The sequence below is a fragment of the Schistocerca piceifrons genome, chromosome 7 (genome assembly GCF_021461385.2).
Source record: "Schistocerca piceifrons isolate TAMUIC-IGC-003096 chromosome 7, iqSchPice1.1, whole genome shotgun sequence".
In the NCBI taxonomy this organism is placed as follows: Eukaryota; Metazoa; Arthropoda; class Insecta; order Orthoptera; family Acrididae; genus Schistocerca; species Schistocerca piceifrons.
The window spans coordinates 130,595,252-130,622,288 of NC_060144.1; the positions used below are offsets into that span (position 1 = coordinate 130,595,252).

The window sequence follows — 27,037 nt, forward strand, 5'->3', positions numbered from 1 at the left end:
TAACGCAGAAATGGCAAAATCGCAAATATGGGAAAAATGCAAATAAGGAAACATCGCTAATATGGGAAAAACGCTAATATGGGAAAAACGCTAATATGGGAAAAACGCTAATATGGGAAAAACGCTAATATGGGAAAAACGCTAATATGGAAAAAACGCTAATATGGGAAAAACGCTAATATGGGAAAAACGCAAGTATGCAATAACGAAAACATGGCAAAAACGCAGATGTGGCCACAACGCAGATGTGGCCACAACGCAAATGTGGCCACAACGCAAATGTGGCCACAACGCAAATGTGGCCACAACGCAAATGTGGCCACAACGCAAATGTGGCCACAACGCAAATGTGGCCACAACGCAAATGTGGCCACAACGCAAATGTGGCCACAACGCAAATGTGGCCACAACGCAAATGTGGCCACAACACAAATATGGGACAAACGCAAATATGGGAAAAGCGCACATATAGCAAATACGCTAATAGGGGAAAAACGCAAATATGGGAAAAACGCAAATATGGGAAAATCGCAAATATGGGAAAAACGCAAATATGGGAAAAACGCAAATATGGGAAAATCGCAAATATGGGAAAAACGCAAATATGGGAAAAACGCAAATATGGCAAATACGCTATTATGGGAAAAACGCAAATTTGGGAAAAACTCAAAAATGTAAAAAAAACTTTAATATGGGAAAATTGCAAAAACGTGCAAAACGCAAATATGGGAAAAGCATATATATTGGAAAAACGCAAGTATGGGAAAAACACTAATATGAGAAAAACGCAAATATGGGATAATTGAAACATGGAAGAAACGCGAGTATGGGAAAAACGCAAATATGGGAAAAACGCGAGTATGGGAAAAACGCGAGTATGGGAAAAACGCAAATATGGGAAAAACGCAAATATGGGAAAAACGCAAATATGGGAAAAACGCAAATATGGGAAAAACGCAAATTTGGGAAAAACGCAAATATGGGAAAAACGCAAATATGGGAAAAACGCAAATATGGGAAAAACGCAAATATGGGAAAAACGCAAATATGGGAAAAACGCAAATATGGGAAAAACGCAAATATGGGATTAACGCAAATATGGGATTAACGCAAATATGGGATTAACGCAAATATGGGGTTAACGCAAATATGGCAAAAACGCAAATATGGCAAAAACGCAGATATGGGAAAAACGCAGATATGGGAAAAACGCAGATATGGGAAAAACGCAGATATGGGAAAAACGCAGATATGGGAAAAACGCAGATATGGGAAAAACGCAGATATGGGAATATCGCTAATATTGGAAACTCGCAAATATGGAACGACGCTAAAATGGGAACGACGCAAAAATGGGAACGACGCAAAAATGGGAACGACGCAAAAATGGGAACGACGCAAACGTGGGAACGACGCAACAATGGGAACAACGCAAAAATGGGAACAACGCAAAAATGGGAACAACGCAACAATGGAAACAACGCAAAAATGGGAACAACGCAAAAATGGGAACAACGCAAAAATGGGAACAACGCAAAAATGGGAACAACGCAAAAATGGGAACGACGCAAAAATGGGAACGACGCAAAAATGGGAACGACGCAAAAATGGGAACGACGCTAAAATGGGAACGACGCTAAAATGGGAACGACGCTAAAATGGGAACGACGCTAAAATGGGAACGACGCTAAAATGGGAACGACGCAAAAATGGGAACGACGCAAAAATGGGAACGACGCAAAAATGGGAACGACGCAAAAATGGGAACGACGCAAAAATGGGAACGACGCAAAAATGGGAACGACGCAAAAATGGGAAAAACGCAAGTATTGGAAAAACGCAAATATGGGAAACACGCAAATATATGAAAAACGCAAATATGGGAAAAACGAAAATATGGGAAAAACGCAAATATGGGAAAAACGCGAATATGGGAAAAACGCGAATATGGGAAAAACGCGAATATGGGAAAAACGCGAATATGGGAAAAACGCAAGTATGCAATAACGAAAACATGGCAAAAACGCAGATGTGGCCACAACGCAAATGGGGCCACAACGCAAATGGGGCCACAACGCAAATGTGGCCACAACGCAAATGTGGCCACAACGCAAATGTGGCCACAACGCAAATGTGGCCACAACGCAAATGTGGCCACAACGCAAATGTGGCCACAACGCAAATGGGGCCACAACGCAAATGTGGCCACAACGCAAATGTGGCCACAACGCAAATGTGGCCACAACGCAAATGTGGCCACAACGCAAATGTGGCCACAACGCAAATGTGGCCACAACGCAAATGTGGCCACAACGCAAATGTGGCCACAACGCAAATGTGGCCACAACGCAAATATGGGAAAAACGCACATATAGCAAATTCGCTAATAGGGGAAAAACGCAAATATGGGAAAAACACAAATATGGGAAAAACGCAAATATGGGAAAAACGCAAATATGGGAAAAACGCAAATATGGGAAAAACGCAAATATGGGAAAAACGCAAATATGGGAAAAACGCAAATATGGGAAAAACGCAAATATGGGAAAAACGCAAATATGGGAAAAACGCAAATATGGGAAAAACGCAAATATGGGAAAAACGCAAATATGGGAAAAACGCAAATATGGGAAAAACGCAAATATGGGAAAAACGCAAATATGGGAAAAACGCAAATATGGGAAAAACGCAAATATGGGAAAAACGCAAATATCGGTAAAACGCAAATATCGGAAAAACGCAAATATCGGAATAACGCAAATATCGGAAAAACGCAAACATGGAAGAAATGCAAATATGTTAAAAACGCATATATATGAAAAACGCAAATATGGGAAAAACGAAAATATGGGAAAAACGAAAATATGGGAAAAACGAAAATATGGGAAAAACGAAAATATGGGAAAAACGAAAATATGGGAAAAACGAGAATATGGGAAAAACGAGAATATGGGAAAAACGAGAATATGGGGAAAACGAGAATATGGGGAAAACGAGAATATGGGGAAAACGAGAATATGGGGAAAACGAGAATATGGGGAAAACGAGAATATGGGAAAAGGGTAAATATGGGAAAATGGTAAATATGGGAAAATGGCAAATATGGGAAAATGTCCAATATGGGAAAAACCCGAATGTGAGAAAATCGCTAATATTGGAAACTCGCAAATATTGCAGCAGAAAATTTTGTGGCAAAACATGAGTAGAAGAAATGAGTTGGTAGGATGGGTTCATAAATAATGGGAAAATGGCAAATATGGGAAAATGGTAAATATGGGAAAAGACAGATTTGGGAAAATGCAAATATAGGAAAATCGCAAATTTGAGAAAATCACAAATATAGGAAAATCACAAATATGGTAAAAACGAAAATAAGGGAAAAACGAAAAATTAGGAAAAACGCAATAATGGCAAAAAAGCAAATAAGGGAATAACGCAAAAATGGCAAAATCGCAAATATGGGAAAAACGCAAATAAGGGAACATCGCTAATATGGGAAAAACACAAAATATGGGAGAACTACAAATATGGGGAAAACGCAAATATGGGAAAAACGCAAATATGGGAAAAACGCAAAAATGGGAAATACGCAAAAATGGGAAATACGCAAAAATGGGAAATACGCAAAAATGGGAAATACGCAAAAATGGGAAATACGCAAAAATGGGAAATGCGCAAAAATGGGAAATGCGCAAAAATGGGAAATGCGCAAAAATGGGAAATGCGCAAAAATGGGAAATGCGCAAAAATGGGAAATACGCAAAAATGGGAAAAACGCAAAAATGGGAAAAACGCAAAAATGGGAAAAACGCAAAAATGGGAAAAACGCAAAAATGGGAAAAACGCAAAAACGGGAAAAACGCAAATACGGGAAAAACGCAAATATGGGAAAAACGCAAATATGGGAAAAACGCAAATATGGGAAAAACGCAAATATGGGAAAATCGCAAATATGGGAAAAACGCAAATATGGGAAAAACGCAAATATGGGAAAAACGCAAATGTGGGAAAAACGCAAATGTGGGAAAAACGCAAATATGGGAAAAACGCAAATATGGGAAAAACGCAAATATGGGAAAAACGCAAATATGGGAGAAACGCAAATATGGGAGAAACGCAAGTATGGGAGAAATGAAAATATGGGAAAAATGAAAATATGGGAAAAATGAAAATATAAGAGAAACGCAAATTAGGGAGAAACGGAAATATGGGATAAGCACATAAAATAGGAAAAACGCAAATATGTTAAAAACGCGGAATATGAGAAAATCGCTAATATTGAAAACTCGCAAATATGGCAGAGGATACTTTGTCACACATTAAGAGTAGAAGGAATCAGTTGGTAGGATGGGTTCACGAGTGATGGGAAAAACGCAAAAATGGTAAAATGGCAAAAATGGTAAAATGGAAAATAAGGGAAAAATACAAATATGGGAAAACAAAATACGGGAAAAACAGAATATGGGAAAATCACAAATATGAGAAATTCGCAAAAATGGGAAAATCGAAAATATGGGAAAATCGAAAATATGGGAAAATCGAAAAGATGGGAAAATCGAAAATATGGGAAAATCGAAAAAAAAGGAAAATCGCAAAAATTAGAAAGTTGCAAAAATGAGAAAATCGCTAAAATGAGAAAAACGCAGTATGGGAAAATCACTAGTATTGGAATCTCGTAATTATGGAAAAATCGCAAATATGGCAGAAGGGAATTTTGTGGCACAACTTGAGTAGAAGAGGGAATCGGTAGGTAGGATGGGTTCATGAGTAATGGGAAAAACGCAAATAAGGGAAAAACGCAAATATGGGAAAAACGCAAATATGGGAAAAACGCAAATGTGGGAAAATCGCACAAATGGGAAAATGGGAAAATCGCACAAATGGGGGAAATGGGAAAATCGCACAAATGGGAAAATCGCACAAATGCGAAAATGGGAAAATCGCACAAATTGGAAAATCGCACAAATGGGAAAATCGCACAAATGGGAAAATCGCACAAATGGGAAAATCGCAAAAGTGGGAAAATCGCAAATGTGGGAAAATCGCAAATGTGGGAAAAACGCAAATGTGGGAAAAACGCAAATGTGGGAAAAACGCAAATGTGGGAAAAACGCAAATATGGGAAAAGCGCAAATATGGGAAAAGTGCAAATATGGGAAAAGCGCAAATATGGGAAAAACGCAATTATGGGAAAAACGCAATTATGGGAAAAACGCAATTATGGGAAAAACGCAATTATGGGAAAAACGCAATTATGGGAAAAACGCAAATATGGGATTAACGCAAATATGGGATTAACGCAAATATGGCAAAAACCCAAGTTTGGAAAAAACGCAAAAATGGGAAAAACGCAGATATGGGAAAAACGCAGATATGGGAAAAACGCAGATATGGGAAAAACGCAGATATGGGAAAAACGCAGATATGGGAAAATGGCAAATATGGAAAAATGGCAAATATGGGAAAATGGCAAATATGGGAAAATGGCAAATATGGGAAAATGGCAAATATGGGAAAATGGCAAATATGGGAAAATGGCAATTATGGGAAAATGGCAAATTTGGGAAAATGGCAAATTTGGGAACATCACAAATTTGGGATCATCGCAAATTTGGGAAAAACGCAAATATAAAAACAACACAAATATGGGACAAACGCAAATATGGGAAAAACGCAAATATGGGAAAAACGCAAATATGGGAAAAACGCAAATATGGGAAAAACGCAAATATAGGAGAAACGCAAATATGGGAGAAACGCAAATATGGGAGAAACGCAAATATGGGAGAAACGCAAATATGGGAGAAACGCAAATATGGGAGAAACGCAAATATGGGAGAAATGAAAATATATGAAAAATGAAAATATGGGAAAAATGAAAATATGGGAAAAATGAAAATATAAGAAAAACGCAAATTAGGGAGAAACGGAAATATGAGATAAGCACATAAAATAGGAAAAACGCAAATATGTTAAAAACGCGAATATACGAAAATCGCTAATATTGGAAACTCGCAAATATGGCAGAGGATATTTTGTCACACATTAAGAGTAGAAGGAATCAGTTGGTAGGATGGGTTCACGAGTGATGGGAAAAACGCAAAAATGGTAAAATGGCAAAAATGGGAAAATGGAAAATAAGGGAAAAATACAAATATGGGAAAACAAAATATGGGAAAAACAAAATATGTGAAAATCACAAATATGAGGAAATCGCAAAAATGGGAAAATCGAAAATATGGGAAAATCGAAAATATGGGAAAATCGCAAAAATTAGAAAGTTGCAAAAATGAGAAAATCGCAAAAATGGGAAAAACGCAGTATGGGAAAATCACTAGTATTGGTATCCCGTAATTATGGAAAAATCGCAAATATGGCAGAAGGAATTTTGTGGCACAACTTGAGTAGAAGAGGGAATCGGTAGGTAGGATGGGTTCATGAGTAATGGGAAAAACGCAAATATGGGAATAACGCAGATATGGGAATAACGCAAATATGGGAATAACGCAAATATGGGAAAAACACAATATGGGAAAACCGCAATATGGCGAAAACGCAATATGGGAAAAATGCAATATGGGAAAAACGCAAATATGGGAAAAACGCAAATATGGGAAAAACGCAAATATGGGAAAAACGCAAATTTGGGAAAAACGCAAATATGGGAAAAACGCAAATATGGGAAAAACGCAAATATGGCAAATACGCTACTATGGCAATAACGCTAATATGGGAAATACGCAAATTTGGGAAAAACTCAAATATGTAAAAAAAACTTTAATATGGGAAAATTGCAAAAATGTGAAAAACGCACATATAGCAAAAACGCTAAAATGGGAAAACGCAAATATGGGAAAAACATATATATTGGAAAAACGCAAGTATGGGAAAAACGCTAATATGGGATAATTGCAAACATGGAAGAAACGCGAATATGGGAAAAACGCAAGTATGGGAAAAAACGCAAGTATGGGTAAAAACGCAAGTATGGGAAAAACGCAAGTATGGGAAAAACGCAAAAATGGGAAAAACGCAAAAATCGGAAATACGCAAAAATCGGAAATACGCAAAAATCGGAAATACGCAAAAATGGGAAATACGCAAAAATGGGAAATACACAAAAATGGGAAATACGCAAAAATGGGAAATACGCAAAAAGGGGAAATACGCAAAAATGGGAAATACGCAAAAATGGGAAATACGCAAAGATGGGAAATACGCAAAAATGGGAAATACGCAAAAATGGGAAATACGCAAAAATGGGGAATACGCAAAAATGGGGAATACGCAAAAATGGGGAATACGCAAAAATGGGGAATACGCAAAAATGGGAAATACGCAAAAATGGGAAAAACGCAAAAATGGGAAATACGCAAATATGGGATATACGCAAATATGGGATATACGCAAATATGGGATATACGCAAATATGGGACATACCCAAATATGGGATATACGCAAATATGGGATATACGCAAATATGGGATATACGCAAATATGGGAAAAACGCAAATATGGGAAAAACGCAAATATGGGAAAAACGCAAATATGGGAAAAACGCTAATATGGGAAAATCGCTAATATGGGAAAAACGCTAATATGGGAAAAACGCTAATATGGGAAAAACGCTAATATGGGAAAAACACTAATATGGGAAAAACGCTAATATGGGAAAAACGCAAGTATGCAATAACGAAAACATGGCAAAAACGCAGATGTGGCCACAACGCAAATGTGGCCACAACGCAAATGTGGCCACAACGCAAATGTGGCCACAACGCAAATGTGGCCACAACGCAAATGTGGCCACAACGCAAATGTGGCCACAACGCAAATGTGGCCACAACGCAAATGTGGCCACAACGCAAATGTGGCCACAACGCAAATGTGGCCACAACGCAAATGTGGCCACAACGCAAATGTGGCCACAACGCAAATATGGGAAAAACGCACATATAGCAAATACGCTAATAGGGGAAAAACGCCAGTATGGGAAAAACGCAAATATGGGAAAAACGCAAATATGGGAAAAACGCACATATGGGAAAAACGCAAATATGGGAAAAACGCAAATATGGGAAAAACGCAAATATGGGAAAAACGCAAATATGGGAAAAACGCAAATATGGGAAAAACGCAAATATGGGAAAAACGCAAATATGGGATAAACGCAAATATGGGAAAAACGCAAATATGGGAAAAACGCAAATATGGGAAAAACGCAAATATGGGAAAATTGCAAAAATGTGAAAAACGCACATATAGCAAAAACGCTATAATGGGAAACCGCAAATATGGGAAAAACTTATGTATTGGAAAAACGCAAGTATGGGAAAAACGCTAAGTTGGGATAATTGCAAACATGGAAGAAACGCGAATATGGGAAAAACGCGAATATGGGAAAAACGCGAATATGGGAAAAACGCGAATATGGGAAAAACGCGAATATGGGAAAAACGCAAAAATGGGAAAAACGCAACAATGGGAAAAACGCAAAAATGGGAAAAACGCAAAAATGGGAAAAACGCAAAAATGGGAAAAACGCAAAAATGGGAAAAACGCAAAAATGGGAAAAACGCAAAAATGGGAAAAACGCAAGTATGGGAAAAACGCAAAAATGGGAACAACGCAAAAATGGGAAAAACGCAAAAATGGGAAAAACGCAAAAATGGGAAAAACGCAAAAATGGGAAAAACGCAAAAATGGGAAAAACGCAAAAATGGGAAAAACGCAAAAATGGGAAAAACGCAAAAATGGGAAAAACGCAAAAATGGGAAAAACGCAAAAATGGGAAAAACGCAGTAATGGGAAAAACGCAAAAATGGGAAAAAAAAAATCCGAAAATCGAAAAAATGGAGAAATCGAAAAAATGGAGAAATCGAAAAAATGGAGAAATCGAAAAAATGGGGAAATCGAAAAAATGGGAAAATCGAAAAAATGGGAAAATCGAAAAAATGGGAAAATCGAAAAAATGGGAAAATCGAAAAAATGGGAAAATCGAAAAAATGGGAAAATCGAAAAAATGGGAAAATCGAAAAAATGGGAAAATCGCAAAAATGAAATCAGTTGGTAGGATGGGTTCACGAGTGATGGGAAAAACGCAAAAATGGTAAAATGGCAAAAATTGTAAAATGGCAAAAATTAGAAAATGGAAAATAAGGGAAAAATACAAATATGGGAAAGCAAAATACGGGAAAAACAAAATATGGGAAAATCACAAATATGAGAAAATCGCAAAGATGGGAAAATCGAAAATATGGGAAAATCGAAAAAATGGGAAAATCGCAAAAATTAGAAAGATGCAAAAATGAAAAAAATCGCAAAAATGGGAAAAACGCAGTATGGGAAAATCACTAGTATTGGAATCTCGTAATTATGGAAAAATCGCAAATATGGCAGAAGGCAATTTTGTGGCACAACTTGAGTAGAAGAGGGAATCGGTAGGTAGGATTGGTTCATGAGTAATGGGAAAAACGCAAATATGGGAAAAACGCAAATATGGGAAAAACGCACAAATGGGAAAATCGCACAAATGGGAAAATCGCACAAATGGGAAAATCGCACAATGGGAAAATGGGAAAATTGCACAAATGCGAAAATGGGAAAATCGCACAAATGGGAAAATCGCAAAAGTGGGAAAATCGCAAATGTGGGAAAATCGCAAATGTGGGAAAAACGCATATATGGGAAAAACGCATATATGGGAAAAACGCATATGTGGGAAAACGCAAATGTGGGAAAAACGCACATGTGGGAAAAACGCAAATGTGGGAAAAACGCAAATGGGGGAAAAACGCAAATGGGGGAAAAACGCAAATGGGGGAAAAACGCAAATGGGGGAAAAACGCAAATGGGGGAAAAACGCAAATGGGGGAAAAACGCAAATGGGGGAAAAACGCAAATGGGGGAAAAACGCAAATGGGGGAAAAACGCAAATGGGGGAAAAACGCAAATGGGGGAAATACGCAAATGTGGGAAAAACGCAAATATGGGAAAAACGCAAATATGGGAAAAACGCAAATGTGGGAAAAACGCAAATGTGGGAAAAACGCAAATGTGGGAGAAACGCAAATGAGTGAAAAACGCAAATGTGGGAAAAACGCAAATATGGGAAAAACGCAATTGTGGGAAAAACGCAAATGTGGGAAAAAGGCAATATGGGAAATACGCAATGTGGGAAAAAGGCAATATGGGAAATATGCAAATATGGGAAATGTGCAAATATGGGAAATATGCAAATATGGGAAATACGCAAATATGGGAAATACGCAAATATGGGAAATACGCAAATATGGGAAATACGCAAATATGGGAAATACGCAAATATGGGAAATACGCAAATATGGGAAATACGCAAATATGGGAAATACGCAAATATGGGAAATACGCAAATATGGGAAAAACGCAAATATGGGAAAAACGCAAATATGGGAAAAACGCAAATATGGGAAAAACGCAAATATGGGAAAAACGCAAATATGGGAAAAATGCAAATATGAGAAAAACAAATATTGCAAATCGTAAAAATGGGAAAAAAGCAAAAATTGGAAAATCAGAAAATCGCAAGTATGGGGGAAAGAATCTTGTGGCGCAACTTGACTAGAAGAAGGAATCGGTTGGTGGGATGGATCGTCAGTAATGCGAAAAAAGGCAAATATGGGAAAGACGCAAAAATGGGAAAGACGCAAAAATGGGAAAGACGCAAAAATGGGAAAGACGCAAAAATGGGAAAGACGCAAAAATGGGAAAATCTCAAAAATGGGAAAATCTCAAAAATGGGAAAAACGCAAAAATGGGAAAGACGCAAATTTGGGAAAGACGCAAATATGGGAAAGACGCAGATATGGGAAAAGCATAAATAAGGGAAAAGCAAATGAAATGGGAAAAACGCAAAAATCGGAAAATCAGAAAATCGCAAATATGGGAGAAATGAATTTTGTGGCACAATTTGAGCAGAAGAAGGAATCGGTTGGTAGGATGGGTTTATGAGTAATGGGAAAAACGCAAATATTGGAGAAATGCAAGTATGAGAGAAACGCAAATGTGGGCAAGACGCAAATGTGGGCAAGACGCAAACGTGGGCAAGACGCAAACGTGGGCAAGATGCAAACGTGGGCAAGACGCAAACGTGGGAAAGACGCAAACGTGGGCAAGACGCAAACGTGGGCAAGACGCAAATGTGGGCAAGACGCAAATGTGGGCAAGACGCAAATGTGGGCAAGACGCAAATGTGGGAAAGACGCAAATGTGGGAAAGACGCAAATGTGGGAAAGACGCAAATGTGGGAAAGACGCAAATGTGGGAAAGACGCAAATGTGGGAAAGACGCAAATGTGGGAAAGACGCAAATGTGGGAACGACGCAAAAGTGGGAACGACGCAAAAATGCGAACGACGCAAAAATGCGAACGACGCAAAAATGGGAACGACGCAAAAATGGGAACGACGCAAAAATGGGAACGACGCAAAAATGGGAACGACGCAAAAATGGGAACGACGCAAAAATGGGAACGACGCAAAAATTGGAACGACGCAAAAATTGGAACGACGCAAAAATTGGAACGACGCAAAAATTGGAACGACGCAAAAATTGGAACGACGCAAAAATGGGAACGACGCAAAAATGGGAACGACGCAAAAATGGGAACGACGCAAAAATGGGAATGACGCAAAAATGGGAACGACGCAGAAACGGGAACGACGCAGAAACGGGAACGACGCAGAAACGGGAACGACGCAGAAACGGGAACAACGCAGAAACGGGAACGACGCAAAAACGGGAACGACGCAAAAACGGGAACGACGCAAAAATGGGAACGACGCAAAAACGGGAACGACGCAAAAACGGGAACGACGCAAAAATGGGAACGACGCAAAAACGGGAACGACGCAAAAATGGGAACGACGCAAAAATGGGAACAACGCCAAAATGGGAACAACGCCAAAATGGGAACAACGCCAAAATGGGAACAACGCCAAAATGGGAACAACGCAAAAATCGGATAATCGCAAAATGGGAAAATCATAAAATTGGGAAAATCATAAAAATGGGAAAATCATAAAAATCGGAAAATCATAAAAATGGGAAAATCATAAAAATGGGAAAATCATAAAAATGGGAAAATCACTCGCATTGGAATCTCGCAATTATGGGAAAATCGCAAATATGGCAGAAGATAATTTCTTCCCACATCATGAGTAGAAGAAGGAATCGGTTGGTAGGATGGGTTCATGAGTACTGGGAAAAACGCAAATATTGGAGAAATGCAAGTATGGGAGAAACGCAAGTATGGGAGAAACGCAAGTATGGGAGAAACGCAAGTATGGGAACAACGCAAATTTAAGAACAACGCAAATATGGGAACAACGCAAATATGGGAACAACGCAAATATGGGAACAACGCAAATATGGGAACAACGCAAATATGGGAACAACGCAAATATGGGAACAACGCAAATATGGGAACAACGCAAATATGGGAACAACGCAAATATGGGAACAACGCAAATATGGGAACAACGCAAATATGGGAACAACGCAAATATGGGAACAACGCAAATATGGGAACAACGCAAATATGGGAACAACGCAAATATGGGAACAACGCAAGTATGGGAAAAACGCAAGTATGGGAAAAACGCAAGTGTGGGAAAAACGCAAGTGTGGGAAAAACGCAAGTGTGGGAAAAACGCAAGTGTGGGAAATACGCAAGTATGGGAAAAACGCAAGTATGGGAAAAACGCTAATCTGGGAAAAACGCAAATCTGGGAAAAACGCAAATCTGGCAAAAACGCAAATCTGGCAAAAACGCAAATATGGGAAAAACGCAAATATGGGAAAAACGCAAATATGGGAAAAACGCAAATATGGGAAAAACGCAAATATGGGAAAAACGCAAATATGGGAAAAAACGCAAATATGGGAAAAAACGCAAATATGGGAAGAAACGCAAATATGGGAAAACGCAAATATGGGAAAACGCAAATATGGGAAAAAACGCAAATATGGGAAAAAACACAAAAATGGGAAAAAACACAAAAATGGGAAAAAGCAAATGTGGGAAAAACGCAAATGTGGGAAAAACGCAAATGTGGGAAAAACGCAAATGTGGGAAAAACGCAAATGTGGGAAAAACGCAAATGTGGGAAAAACGCAAATGTGGGAAAAACGCAAATGTGGGAAAAACGCAAATGTGGGAAAATCGCAAATGTGGGAAAATCGCAAATGTGGGAAAATCGCAAATGTGGGAAAATCGCAAATGTGGGAAAAACGCAAATGTGGGAAAAACGCAAATGTGGGAAAAACGCAAATGTGGGAAAAACGCAAATATGGGAAAAACGCAAATATGGGAAAAACGCAAATGTGGGAAAAACGCAAATGTGGGAAAAACGCAAATGTGGGAAAAAGGCAATATGGGAAATACCCAATGTGGGAAAAAGGCAATATGGGAAATATGCAAATATGGGAAATACTCAAATATGGGAAATACGCAAATATGGGAAATACTCAAATATGGGAAATACGCAAATATGGGAAATACGCAAAGATGGGAAAAACGCAAATATGGGAAAAACGCAAATATGGGAAAAATGCAAATATGAGAAAAACACAAATATTGCAAAACGTAAATATGGGAAAATAGCAAATATGGGATAAACGCAAAAATGGGAAAAACGCAGAAATTGGAAAATCTCAAAAATGGGAAAATCTCAAAAATGGGAAAAACGCAAAAATGGGAAACACGCAGATATGGGAAAAGCGTAAATAAGGGAAAAGCAAATGAAATGTGAAAAACGCAAAAAACGGAAAATCAGAAAATCGCAAATATGGGAGAAATGAATTTTGTGGCACAATTTGAGCAGAAGAAGGAATCGGTTAGTTGGATGGGTTCATGAGTAATGGGAGAAACGCAAGTATGGGAGAAATGCAAGTATGGGAGAAACCCAAGTGTGGGAGAAACCCAAGTATGGGAGAAACCCAAGTATGGGAGAAACCCAAGTATGGGAACAACCCAAGTATGGGAACAACCCAAGTATGGGAACAACGCAAATATGGGAACAACGCAAATATGGGAACAACGCAAATATGGGAACAACGCAAATATGGGAACAACGCAAATATGGGAACAACGCAAATATGGGAACAACGCAAATATGGGAACAACGCAAATATGGGAACAACGCAAATATGGGAACAACGCAAATATGGGAACAACGCAAATATGGGAAAAACGCAAATATGGGAAAAACGCAAATATGGGAAAAACGCAAATATGGGAAAAACGCAAATATGGGAAAAACGCAAATATTGGAAAAACGCAAATATGGGAAAAACGCAAATATGGGAAAAACGCAAATATGGGAAAAACGCAAATATTGGAAAAACGCAAATATGGGAAAAACGCAAATATGGGAAAAACGCAAATATGGGAAAAACGCAAATATGGGAAAAACGCAAATATGGGAAAAACGCAAATATGGGAAAAACGCAAATATGGGAAAAACGCAAATATGGGAAAAACGCAAATATGGGAAACACGCAAATATGGGAAAGACGCAAATATGGGAAAGACGGAAATATGGGAAAAACGGAAAAATGGGAAAAACGGAAACATGGGAAAAATGCAAATATGGGAAAAACACAAGTATTGCAAATCGTAAATATAAGAATAAAGCAAATATGGGATAAACGCAAATATGGGAAAAACGCAAAAATTGGAAAATCAGAAAATCGCAAGTATGGGGGAAAGAATTTTGTGGCACAACTTGACTAGAAGAAGAAATCGGTGTGTGGGATGGTTCGTGAGTAATGCGAAAGAAGGCAAATATGGGAAAGACGCACATATGGGATAGACGCACATGTGGGAAAGACGCACATGTGGGAAAGACGCACATGTGGGAAAGACGCACATGTGGGAAAGACGCACATGTGGGAAAGACGCACATGTGGGAAAGACGCACATGTGGGAAAGACGCACATGTGGGAAAGACGCACATGTGGGAAAGACGCACATGTGGGAAAGACGCACATGTGGGAAAGACGCACATGTGGGAAAGACGCACATGTGGGAAAGACGCACATGTGGGAAAGACGCACATGTGGGAAAGACGCACATGTGGGAAAGACGCACATGTGGGAAAAACGCAAATATGGGAAAAACGAAAATATGGGAAAAACGAAAATATGGGAAAAACGAAAATATGGGAAAAACGAAAATATGGGAAAAACGAAAATATGGGAAAAACGAAAATATGGGAAAAACGAAAATATGGGAAAAAACGAAAATATGGGAAAAACGCAAATATGGGAAAAACGCAAATATGGGAAAAACGCAAATATGGGAAAACGCAAATATGGGAAAACGCAAATATGGGAAAAATGCAAATATGGGAAAAACGCAAATATGGGAAAAACGCAAATCTGGGAAAAACGCAAATGTGCGAAAAACGAAAATGTGGGAAAAACGCAAATGTGGGAAAAACGCAAATGTGGGAAAAACGCAAATGTGGGAAAAACGCAAATGTGGGAAAAACGCAAATATGGGAAAAACACAAGTATTGCAAATCGTAAATATAAGAATAAAGCAAATATGGGATAAACGCAAATATGGGAAAAACGCAAAAATTGGAAAATCAGAAAAGTATGGGGGAAAGAATTATGTGGCACAACTTGACTAGAAGAAGGAATCGGTGTGTGGGATGGTTCGTGAGTAATGCGAAAAAAGGCAAATATGGGAAATACGCACATATGGGATAGACGCACATGTGGGATAGACGCACATGTGGGAAAGACGCACATGTGGGAAAGACGCACATGTGGGAAAGACGCACATGTGGGAAAGACGCACATGTGGGAAAGACGCACATGTGGGAAAGACGCACATGTGGGAAAGACGCACATGTGGGAAAGACGCCCATGTGGGAAAGACGCACATGTGGGAAAGACGCACATGTGGGAAAGACGCACATGTGGGAAAGACGCACATGTGGGAAGAACGCACATGTGGGAAGAACGCACATGTGGGAAGAACGCACATGTGGGAAGAACGCACATGTGGGAAGAACGCACATATGGGAAGAACGCACATATGGGAAGAACGCACATATGGGAAGAACGCACATATGGGAAGAACGCACATATGGGAAGAACGCACATATGGGAAGAACGCACATGTGGGAAGAACGCACATGTGGGAAGAACGCACATGTGGGAAGAACGCAAATGTGGGAAGAACGCAAATGTGGGAAAAACGCAAATGTGGGAAAAACGCAAATGTGGGAAAAACGCAAATGTGGGAAAGACGCAAATGTGGGAAAGACGCAAATGTGGGAAAGACGCAAATGTGGGAAAGACGCAAATGTGGGAAAGACGCAAATGTGGGAAAGACGCAAATGTGGGAAAGACGCAAATGTGGGAAAAAAGCAAATGTGGGAAAGACGCAAATGTGGGAAAGACGCAAATGTGGGAAAGACGCAAATGTGGGAAAGACGCAAATGTGGGAAAGACGCAAATGTGGGAAAAAAGCAAATGTGGGAAAAAAGCAAATGTGGGAAAAAAGCAAATGTGGGAAAAAAGCACATGTGGGAAAAAAGCAAATGTGGGAAAAAAGCAAATGTGGGAAAAAAGCAAATGTGGGAAAAAAGCAAATGTGGGGAAAAAGCAAATGTGGGGAAAAAGCAAATGTGGGAAAAAAGCAAATGTGGGAAAAAAGCAAATGTGGGAAAAAAGCAAATGTGGGAAAAACGCAAATGTGGGAAAAACGCAAATGTGGGTAAAACGCAAATGTGGGAAAAACGCAAATGTGGGAAAAACGCAAATGTGGGAAAAACGCAAATGTGGGAAAAACGCAAATGTGGGAAAAACGCAAATGTGGGAAAAACACAAACATGGAAGGTACGCAAATATGGGAGAAATGCAAAAATCGGAAAATCAGAAAATCGCAAATATGGGAGAAGAGAATATTGTGGCACAATTTGACTAGAAGAAGGAATCGGTTGGTAGGATGGGTTCATGAGTAATGGGAAAAACGCAAATATTGGAGAAATGCAACTATGGGAAAAACGCAAATATGGGAAAAACGCAAATATGGGAAAAACGCAAATATGGGAAAAACGCAAATATGGGAAAAATACAAATATGGGAAAAATACAAATATGGGAAAAATGCAAATATGGGAAAAATGCAAATATGGGAAAAAAGCAAATATGGGAAAAACGCAAAAATGGGCAGAACGAAAAATCGGAAATTCGCAAAAATGGGAAAATCGCAAATATGGGAAAAACGCAAAAATGGGCAGAACGAAAAATCGGAAATTCGCAAAAATGGGAAAATCGCAAATATGGGAAACACGCAGATATGGGAAAAGTGTAAATAAGGGAAAAGCAAATGATATGTGAAAAACGCAAATAACGGAAAATCAGAAAAACGCAAATATGGGTGAAATGAGTTTTGTGGCACAATTTGACCAGAAGAAGGAATCGGTTGGTAGGATCGTTCGTGAGTAATGCGAAAAACGCAAATATGGCGAAAAACGCAAATATGGCGAAAAACGCAAATATGGCGAAAAACGCAAATATGGCGAAAAACGCAAATATGGGGAAAAACGCAAATATGGGGAAAAACGCAAATATGGGAAAAGCGCAAATATGAGAAAATCGTAAATATGGGAAAATCGCAAATATGAAAAAATCGCAAATATGGGAAAAACGCAAAAATTGGAAAATCAGAAAATCGCAAATATGGGAAAAAAGAATTTTTGTGGCACATATTGACTAGAAAAATGATTCGGTTGGTAGGATGGTACGTTACTAATGCGAAAAACGCAAATATGGGAAAAACGCAAAAATCGGAATATCAGAAAATCGCAAATATGGCAGAAGAGAATTATGTGTCACAATTTGAGTAGATGAGGGATTCCGTTGATAGGATGGTTCGTGAGTAATGGGAAAAACCCAAAAAATGGAAAGACGCAAATATGGGAGAAACGCAAATATGGGAGAATAGAAACTATGGGAGAAACGCAAATATGAGAAAAACAGAAATACGGGAAAACGCAGAAATCGGAATATCAGAAAATCGCAAATATGGCAGAAGAGATTTTTGTGGCACAACTTGAGTGGAAGAGTGGATCTGTTGATAGGATGGTTCGTGAGTAATTGGAAAAACGCAAATATGGGACAAGCGCAAATAGGGGACAAGCGCGAATAGGGGACAAGCGCGAATAGGGGACAAGCGCGAATAGGGGACAAGCGCGAATAGGGGACAAGCGCGAATAGGGGACAAGCGCGAATAGGGGACAAGCGCGAATAGGGGACAAGCGCGAATAGGGGACAAGCGCGAATAGGGGACAAGCGCGAATAGGGGACAAGCGCGAATAGGGGACAAGCGCGAATAGGGGACAAGCGCGAATAGGGGACAAGCGCGAATAGGGGACAAGCGCGAATAGGGGACAAACGCGAATAGGGGACAAACGCGAATAGCGGACAAACGCGAATAGGGGACAAACGCAAATAGGGGACAAACGCAAATAGGGGACAAACGCAAATAGGGGACAAACGCAAATAGGGGACAAACGCAAATAGGGGACAAACGCAAATAGGGGACAAACGCAAATAGGGGACAAACGCAAATAGGGGACAAACGCAAATATGGGACAAACGCAAATATGGGACAAACGCAAATATGGGACAAACGCAAATATGGGACAAACGCAAATATGGGACAAACGCACATATGGGACAAACGCACATATGGGACAAACGCACATATGGGAAAAACGCACATATGGGAAAAACGCACATATGGGAAAAACGCACATATGGGAAAAACGCACATATGGGAAAAACGCACATATGGGGAAAACGCACATATGGGGAAAACGCACATATGGGGAAAACGCACATATGGGGAAAACGCACATATGGGGAAAACGCACATATGGGGAAAACGCACATATGGGGAAAACGCACATATGGGGAAAACGCACATATGGGGAAAACGCACATATGTGGAAAACGCACATATGGGGAAAACGCACATATGGGGAAAACGCACATATGGGGAAAACGCACATGTGGGGAAAACGCACATGTGGTGAAAACGCACATGTGGGGAAAACGCACATGTGGGGAAAACGCACATGTGGGATAAACGCACATGTGGGATAAACGCACATGTGGGGAAAACGCACATGTGGGGAAAACGCACATGTGGGGAAAACGCACATGTGGGGAAAACGCACATGTGGGGAAAACGCACATGTGGGGAAAACGCACATGTGGGGAAAACGCACATGTGGGGAAAACGCACATGTGGGGAAAACGCACATGTGGGGAAAAGGCACATGTGGGGGAAACGCACATGTGGGGGAAACGCACATGTGGGGGAAACGCACATGTGGGGGAAACGCACATGTGGGGGAAACGCACATGTGGGGGAAACGCACATGTGGGGGAAACGCACATGTGGGGGAAACGCACATGTGGGGGAAACGCACATGGGGGGAAACGCACATGCGGGAAAACGCACATGTGGGGAAAACGCAAATGTGGGGAAAACGCAAATGTGGGGAAAACGCAAATGTGGGGAAAACGCAAATGTGGGGAAAACGCAAATGTGGGAAAAACGCAAATGTGGGAGAAACGCAAATGTGGGAGAAACGCAAATGTGGGAAAAACGCAAATGTGGGAAAAACGCAAATGTGGGAAAAACGCATATGTGGGAAAAACGCAAATGTGGGAAAAACGCAAATGTGGGAAAAACGCAAATGTGGGAAAAACGCAAATGTGGGAAAAACGCAAATGTGGGAAAAACGCAAATGTGGGAAAAACGCAAATGTGGGAAAAACGCAAATGTGGGAAAAACGCAAATGTGGGAAAAACGCAAATGAGGGAAAAACGCAAATGTGGGAAAAACGCAAATGTGGGAAAAACGCAAATGTGGGAAAAACGCAAATGTGGGAAAAACGCAAATGTGGGAAAAACGCAAATGTGGGAAAAACGCAAATGTGGGAAAAACGCAAATGTGGGAAAAACGCAAATGTGGGAAAAACGCAAATGTGGAAGGAACGCAAATATGGAAGGAACGCAAATATGGAAGGAACGCAAATATGGGAGAAACTCAAAAATTGGAAAATCAGAAAATCGCAAATATGGGAGAAGAGAATATTGTGGCACAATTTGACTAGATGAAGGAATCGGTTGGTAGGATGGGTTCATGAGTAATGGGAAAAACGCAAATATTGGAGAAACGCAAATATGGGAAAAATGCAAATATGGGAAAAATGCAAATATGGGAAAAACACAAAAATTCCAAATCGTAAATATGGGAAAAAACAAATATGGGATAAACGCAAATATGGGAAAAATGCAAAAATTGGAAAAACGCATATATGGGAAAAGCGCATATATGGGAAAATCGCAAATATGGGAAAATCGCAAATATGGGAAAATCGCAAATATGGGAAAATCGCAAATATGGGAAAATCGCAAATATGGGAAAATCGCAAAAATGGGAAAATCGCAAAAATGGGCAGAACGAAAAACGGGATTCGCAAAAATGGGAAAATCGCAAATATGGGAAACGCAGATATGGGAAAAGTGTAAATAAGGGAAAAGCAAATGAAATGTGAAAAACGCAAAAAACGGAAAATCAGAAAATCGCAAATATGGGTGAAATGAATTTTGCGTACAGTTTGACCAGAAGAAGGAATCTGTTGGTAGGATCGTTCGTGAGTAATGGGAAAAACGCAAATAGGGGACAGACGCAAATAGGGGACAGACGCAAATAGGGGACAGACGCAAATAGGGGACAGACGCAAATAGGGGACAGACGCAAATAGGGGACAGACGCAAATAGGGGACAGACGCAAAAATGGGAAAAACGCAAAAATGGGAATAATGCGCATATGGGAAAAACGCGCATATGGGAAGAACGCACATATGGGAAAAACGCACATATGGGAAAAACGCACATATGGGAAAAACGCACATATGGGAAAAACGCACATATGGGAAAAACGCAAATGTGGGAAAAACGCAAATGTGGGAAAAACGCAAAAGTGGGAAAAACGCAAATGTGGGAAAAACGCAAATGTGGGAAAAACGCAAATGTGGGAAAAACGCACATGTGGGAAAAACGCACATGTGGGAAAAACGCACATGTGGGAAAAACGCAAATGTGGGAAAAACGCAAATGTGGGAAAAACGCAAATGTGGGAAAAACGCAAATGTGGGAAAAACGCAAATGTTGGAAAAACGCAAATAAGGGAAAAACGCAAATGTGGGAAAAACGCAAATGTGGGAAAAACGCAAATGTGGGAAAAACGCAAATGTGGGAAAAACGCAATGTGGGAAAAACGCAAATGTGGGAAAAACGCAAATGTGGGAAAAACGCAAATGTGGGAAAAACGCAAATGTGGAAGGAACGCAAATATGGGAGAAACTCAAAAATTGGAAAATCAGAAAATCGCAAATATGGGAGAAGAGAATATTCTGGCACAATTTGACTAGACGAAGGAATCGGTTGGTAGGATGGGTTCATGAGTAATGGGAAAAACGCAAATATTGGAGAAACGCAAATATGGGAAAAATGCAAATATGGGAAAAATGCAAATATGGGAAAAATGCAAATATGGGAAAAATGCAAATATTCCAAATCGTAAATATGGGAAAAAAGCAAATATGGGATAAACGCAAATATGGGAAAAACGCAAAAATTGGAAAAACGCATATATGGGAAAAGCGCATATATGGGAAAATCGCAAATATGGGAAAATCGCAAATATAGGAAAAAAGCAAAAATGGGCAGAACGAAAAAACGGAATTTCGCAAAAATGGAAAATCGCAAAAATGGGAAACACGCAGATATGGGAAAAGTGTAAATAAGGAAAAGCAAATGAAATGTGAAAAACGCAAATGTGGGAAAAACGCAAATGTGGGAAAAACGCAAATGTGGGAAAAACGCAAATGTGGGAAAAACGCAAATGTGGGAAAAACGCAAATGTGGGAAAAACGCAAATGTGGAAGGAACGCAAATATGGAAGGAACGCAAATATGGAAGGAACGCAAATATGGTAGAAACTCAAAAATTGGAAAATCAGAAAATCGCAAATATGGGAGAAGAGAATATTGTGGCACAATTTGACTAGATGAAGGAATCGGTTGGTAGGATGGGTTCATGAGTAATGGGAAAAACGCAAATATTGGAGAAACGCAAATATGGGAAAAATGCAAATATGGGAAAAATGCAAATATGGGAAAAACACAAAAATTCCAAATCGTAAATATGGGAAAAAACAAATATGGGATAAACGCAAATATGGGAAAAATGCAAAAATTGGAAAAACGCATATATGGGAAAATCGCAAATATGGGAAAATCGCAAATATGGGAAAATCGCAAATATGGGAAAATCGCAAATATGGGAAATCGCAAATATGGGAAAATCGCAAAAATGGGAAAATCGCAAAAATGGGCAGAACGAAAAACGGGATTCGCAAAAATGGGAATATCGCAAATATGGGAAACGCAGATATGGGAAAAGTGTAAATAAGGGAAAAGCAAATGAAATGTGAAAAACGCAAAAAACGGAAAATCAGAAAATCGCAAATATGGGTGAAATGAATTTTGCGTACAGTTTGACCAGAAGAAGGAATCTGTTGGTAGGATCGTTCGTGAGTAATGGGAAAAACGCAAATAGGGGACAGATGCAAATAGGGGACAGACGCAAATAGGGGACAGACGCAAATAGGGGACAGACGCAAATAGGGGACAGACGCAAATAGGGGACAGACGCAAAAATGGGAATAATGCGCATATGGGAAAAACGCGCATATGGGAAAAACGCACATATGGGAAAAACGCACATATGGGAAAAACGCACATATGGGAAAAACGCACATATGGGAAAAACGCAAATGTGGGAAAAACGCAAATGTGGGAAAAACGCAAATGTGGGAAAAACGCAAATGTGGGAAAAACGCAAATGTGGGAAAAACGCAAATGTGGGAAAAACGCACATGTGGGAAAAACGCACATGTGGGAAAAACGCACATGTGGGAAAAACGCACATGTGGGAAAAACGCACATGTGGGAAAAACGCAAATGTGGGAAAAACGCAAATGTTGGAAAAACGCAAATGTTGGAAAAACGCAAATGTGGGAAAAACGCAAATGTGGGAAAAACGCAAATGTGGGAAAAACGCAAATGTTGGAAAAACGCAAATAAGGGAAAAACGCAAATGTGGGAAAAACGAAAATGTGGGAGAAACGCAAATGTGGGAAAAACGCAAATGTGGGAAAAACGCAAATGTGGGAAAAACGCAAATGTGGGAAAAACGCAAATGTGGAAGGAACGCAAATATGGGAGAAACTCAAAAATTGGAAAATCAGAAAATCGCAAATATGGGAGAAGAGAATATTCTGGCACAATTTGACTAGACGAAGGAATCGGTTGGTAGGATGGGTTCATGAGTAATGGGAAAAACGCAAATATTGGAGAAACGCAAATATGGGAAAAATGCAAATATGGGAAAAATGCAAATATGGGAAAAATGCAAATATGGGAAAAATGCAAATATTCCAAATCGTAAATATGGGAAAAAAGCAAATATGGGATAAACGCAAATATGGGAAAAACGCAAAAATTGGAAAAACGCATATATGGGAAAAGCGCATATATGGGAAAATCGCAAATATGGGAAAATCGCAAATATAGGAAAAAAGCAAAAATGGGCAGAACGAAAAAACGGAAATTCGCAAAAATGGAAAATCGCAAAAATGGGAAACAGGCAGATATGGGAAAAGTGTAAATAAGGAAAAGCAAATGAAATGTGAAAAACACAAATGTGGGAAAAACGCAAATGTGGGAAAAACGCAAATGTGGGAAAAACGCAAATGTGGGAAAAACGCAAATGTGGGAAAAACGCAAATGTGGGAAAAACGCAAATGTGGGAAAAACGCAAATGTGGAAGGAACGCAAATATGGAAGGAACGCAAATATGGAAGGAACGCAAATATGGGAGAAACTCAAAAATTGGAAAATCAGAAAATCGCAAATATGGGAGAAGAGAATATTGTGGCACAATTTGACTAGATGAAGGAATCGGTTGGTAGGATGGGTTCATGAGTAATGGGAAAAACGCAAATATTGGAGAAACGCAAATATGGGAAAAATGCAAATATGGGAAAAATGCAAATATGGGAAAAACACAAAAATTCCAAATCGTAAATATGGGCAAAACAAATATGGGATAAACGCAAATATGGGAAAAATGCAAAAATTGGAAAAACGCATATATGGGAAAAGCGCATATATGGGAAAATCGCAAATATGGGAAAATCGCAAATATGGGAAAATCGCAAATATGGGAAAATCGCAAATATGGGAAAATCGCAAAAATGGGAAAATCGCAAAAATGGGCAGAACGAAAAACGGGATTCGCAAAAATGGGAAAATCGCAAATATGGGAAACGCAGATATGGGAAAAGTGTAAATAAGGGAAAAGCAAATGAAATGTGAAAAACGCAAAAAACGGAAAATCAGAAAATCGCAAATATGGGTGAAATGAATTTTGCGTACAGTTTGACCAGAAGAAGGAATCTGTTGGTAGGATCGTTCGTGAGTAATGGGAAAAACGCAAATAGGGGACAGACGCAAATAGGGGACAGACGCAAATAGGGGACAGACGCAAATAGGGGACAGACGCAAAAATGGGAAAAACGCAAAAATGGGAATAATGCGCATATGGGAAAAACGCGCATATGGGAAAAACGCACATATGGGAAAAACGCACATATGGGAAAAACGCACATATGGGAAAAACGCAAATGTGGGAAAAACGCAAATGTGGGAAAAACGCAAATGTGGGAAAAACGCAAATGTGGGAAAAACACAAATGTGGGAAAAACGCACATGTGGGAAAAACGCACATGTGGGAAAAACGCACATGTGGGAAAAACGCACATGTGGGAAAAACGCACATGTGGGAAAAACGCAAATGTTGGAAAAACGCAAATGTTGGAAAAACGCAAATGTGGGAAAAACGCAAATGTGGGAAAAACGCAAATGTGGGAAAAACGCAAATGTGGGAAAAACGCAAATGTGGGAAAAACGCAAATGTTGGAAAAACGCAAATAAGGGAAAAACGCAAATGTGGGAAAAACGCAAATGTGGGAAAAACGCAAATGTGGGAAAAACGCAAATGTGGGAAAAACGCAAATGTGGGAAAAACGCAAATGTGGGAAAAACGCAAATGTGGGAAAAACGCAAATGTGGAAGGAACGCAAATATGGGAGAAACTCAAAAATTGGAAAATCAGAAAATCGCAAATATGGGAGAAGAGAATATTGTGGCACAATTTGACTAGACGAAGGAATCGGTTGGTAGGATGGGTTCATGAGTAATGGGAAAAACGCAAATATTGGAGAAACGCAAATATGGGAAAAATGCAAATATGGGAAAAATGCAAATATGGGAAAAATGCAAATATGGGAAAAATGCAAATATTCCAAATCGTAAATATGGGAAAAAAGCAAATATGGGATAAACGCAAATATGGGAAAAACGCAAAAATTGGAAAAACGCATATATGGGAAAAGCGCATATATGGGAAAATCGCAAATATGGGAAAATCGCAAATATAGGAAAAAAGCAAAAATGGGCAGAACGAAAAAACGGAAATTCGCAAAAATGGAAAATCGCAAAAATGGGAAACACGCAGATATGGGAAAAGTGTAAATAAGGAAAAGCAAATGAAATGTGAAAAACGCAAATGTGGGAAAAACGCAAATGTGGGAAAAACACAAATATGGAAGGAACGCAAATATGGGAGAAACTCAAAAATTGGAAAATCAGAAAATCGCAAATATGGGAGAAGAGAATATTGTGGCACAATTTGACTAGATGAAGGAATCGGTTGGTAGGATGGGTTCATGAGTAATGGGAATAACGCAAATATTGGAGAAATGCAAATGTGGGAAAAACGCAAATGTGGGAAAAACGCAAATGTGGGAAAAACGCAAATGTGGGAAAAACGCAAATGTGGGAAAAACGCAAATGTGGGAAAAACGCAAATGTGGGAAAAACGCAAATGTGGGAAAAACGCAAATGTGGGAAAAACGCAAATGTGGGAAAAACGCAAATGTGGGAAAAACGCAAATGTGGGAAAAACGCAAATGTGGGAAAATCGCACATGTGGGAAAATCGCACATGTGGGAAAAACGCACATGTGGGAAAAACGCACATGTGGGAAAAACGCACATGTGGGAAAAACGCACATGTGGGGAAAACGCACATGTGGGAAAAACGCACATGTGGGAAAAACGCACATGTGGGAAAAACGCACATGTGGGAAAAACGCACATGTGGGAAAAACGCAAATGTTGGAAAACCGCAAATGTTGGAAAAACGCAAATGTGGGAAAAACGCAAATGTGGGAAAAACGCAAATGTGGGAAAAACGCAAATGTGGGAAAAACGCAAATGTGGGAAAAACGCAAATGTTGCAAAAACGCAAATGTTGGAAAAACGCAAATAAGGGAAAAACGCAAATGTGGGAAAAACGCAAATGTGGGAAAAACGCAAATATGGGAGAAACTCAAAAATTGGAAAATCAGAAAATCGCAAATATGGGAGAAGAGAATATTCTGGCACAATTTGACTAGACGAAGGAATCGGTTGGTAGGATGGGTTCATGAGTAATGGGAAAAACGCAAATATTGGAGAAACGCAAATATGGGAAAAATGCAAATATGGGAAAAATGCAAATATGGGAAAAATGCAAATATTCCAAATCGTAAATATGGGAAAAAAGCAAATATGGGATAAACGCAAATATGGGAAAAACGCAAAAATTGGAAAAACGCATATATGGGAAAAGCGCATATATGGGAAAATCGCAAATATGGGAAAATCGCAAATATAGGAAAAAAGCAAAAATGGGCAGAACGAAAAAACGGAAATTCGCAAAAATGGAAAATCGCAAAAATGGGAAACACGCAGATATGGGAAAAGTGTAAATAAGGAAAAGCAAATGAAATGT

General features: G+C 39.4%; 4 protein-coding genes across 4 annotated transcripts; all 4 read left to right on the plus strand.

Annotated features, from left to right (window-relative positions):
- The first annotated feature begins 2,796 nt into the window (after window positions 1-2,796).
- LOC124805508 lies at window positions 2,797-3,434 on the plus strand. The gene is made up of 2 exons (XM_047266072.1): window positions 2,797-3,062; window positions 3,344-3,434. Exons 1-2 carry the CDS (start codon window positions 2,797-2,799, stop codon window positions 3,432-3,434), a joined length of 357 nt encoding a protein of 118 aa, XP_047122028.1.
- Window positions 3,435-8,362: 4,928 nt separating this feature from the next.
- LOC124805509 (pentatricopeptide repeat-containing protein At1g10270-like) lies at window positions 8,363-9,357 on the plus strand. The gene is made up of 2 exons (XM_047266073.1): window positions 8,363-9,065; window positions 9,161-9,357. The coding sequence occupies exons 1-2, from the start codon at window positions 8,363-8,365 to the stop codon at window positions 9,355-9,357; spliced, it is 900 nt and encodes a 299-aa protein (XP_047122029.1).
- A 1,635-nt stretch (window positions 9,358-10,992) lies between these two features.
- On the plus strand, window positions 10,993-12,060 carry LOC124805510. Its single transcript, XM_047266074.1, has one exon. It carries the CDS (start codon window positions 10,993-10,995, stop codon window positions 12,058-12,060), a length of 1,068 nt encoding a protein of 355 aa, XP_047122030.1.
- Window positions 12,061-19,154: 7,094 nt separating this feature from the next.
- On the plus strand, window positions 19,155-20,221 carry LOC124805511 (LWamide neuropeptides-like). Its single transcript, XM_047266075.1, has 2 exons — window positions 19,155-20,142; window positions 20,205-20,221. Exons 1-2 carry the CDS (start codon window positions 19,155-19,157, stop codon window positions 20,219-20,221), a joined length of 1,005 nt encoding a protein of 334 aa, XP_047122031.1.
- Window positions 20,222-27,037: the final 6,816 nt, after the last annotated feature.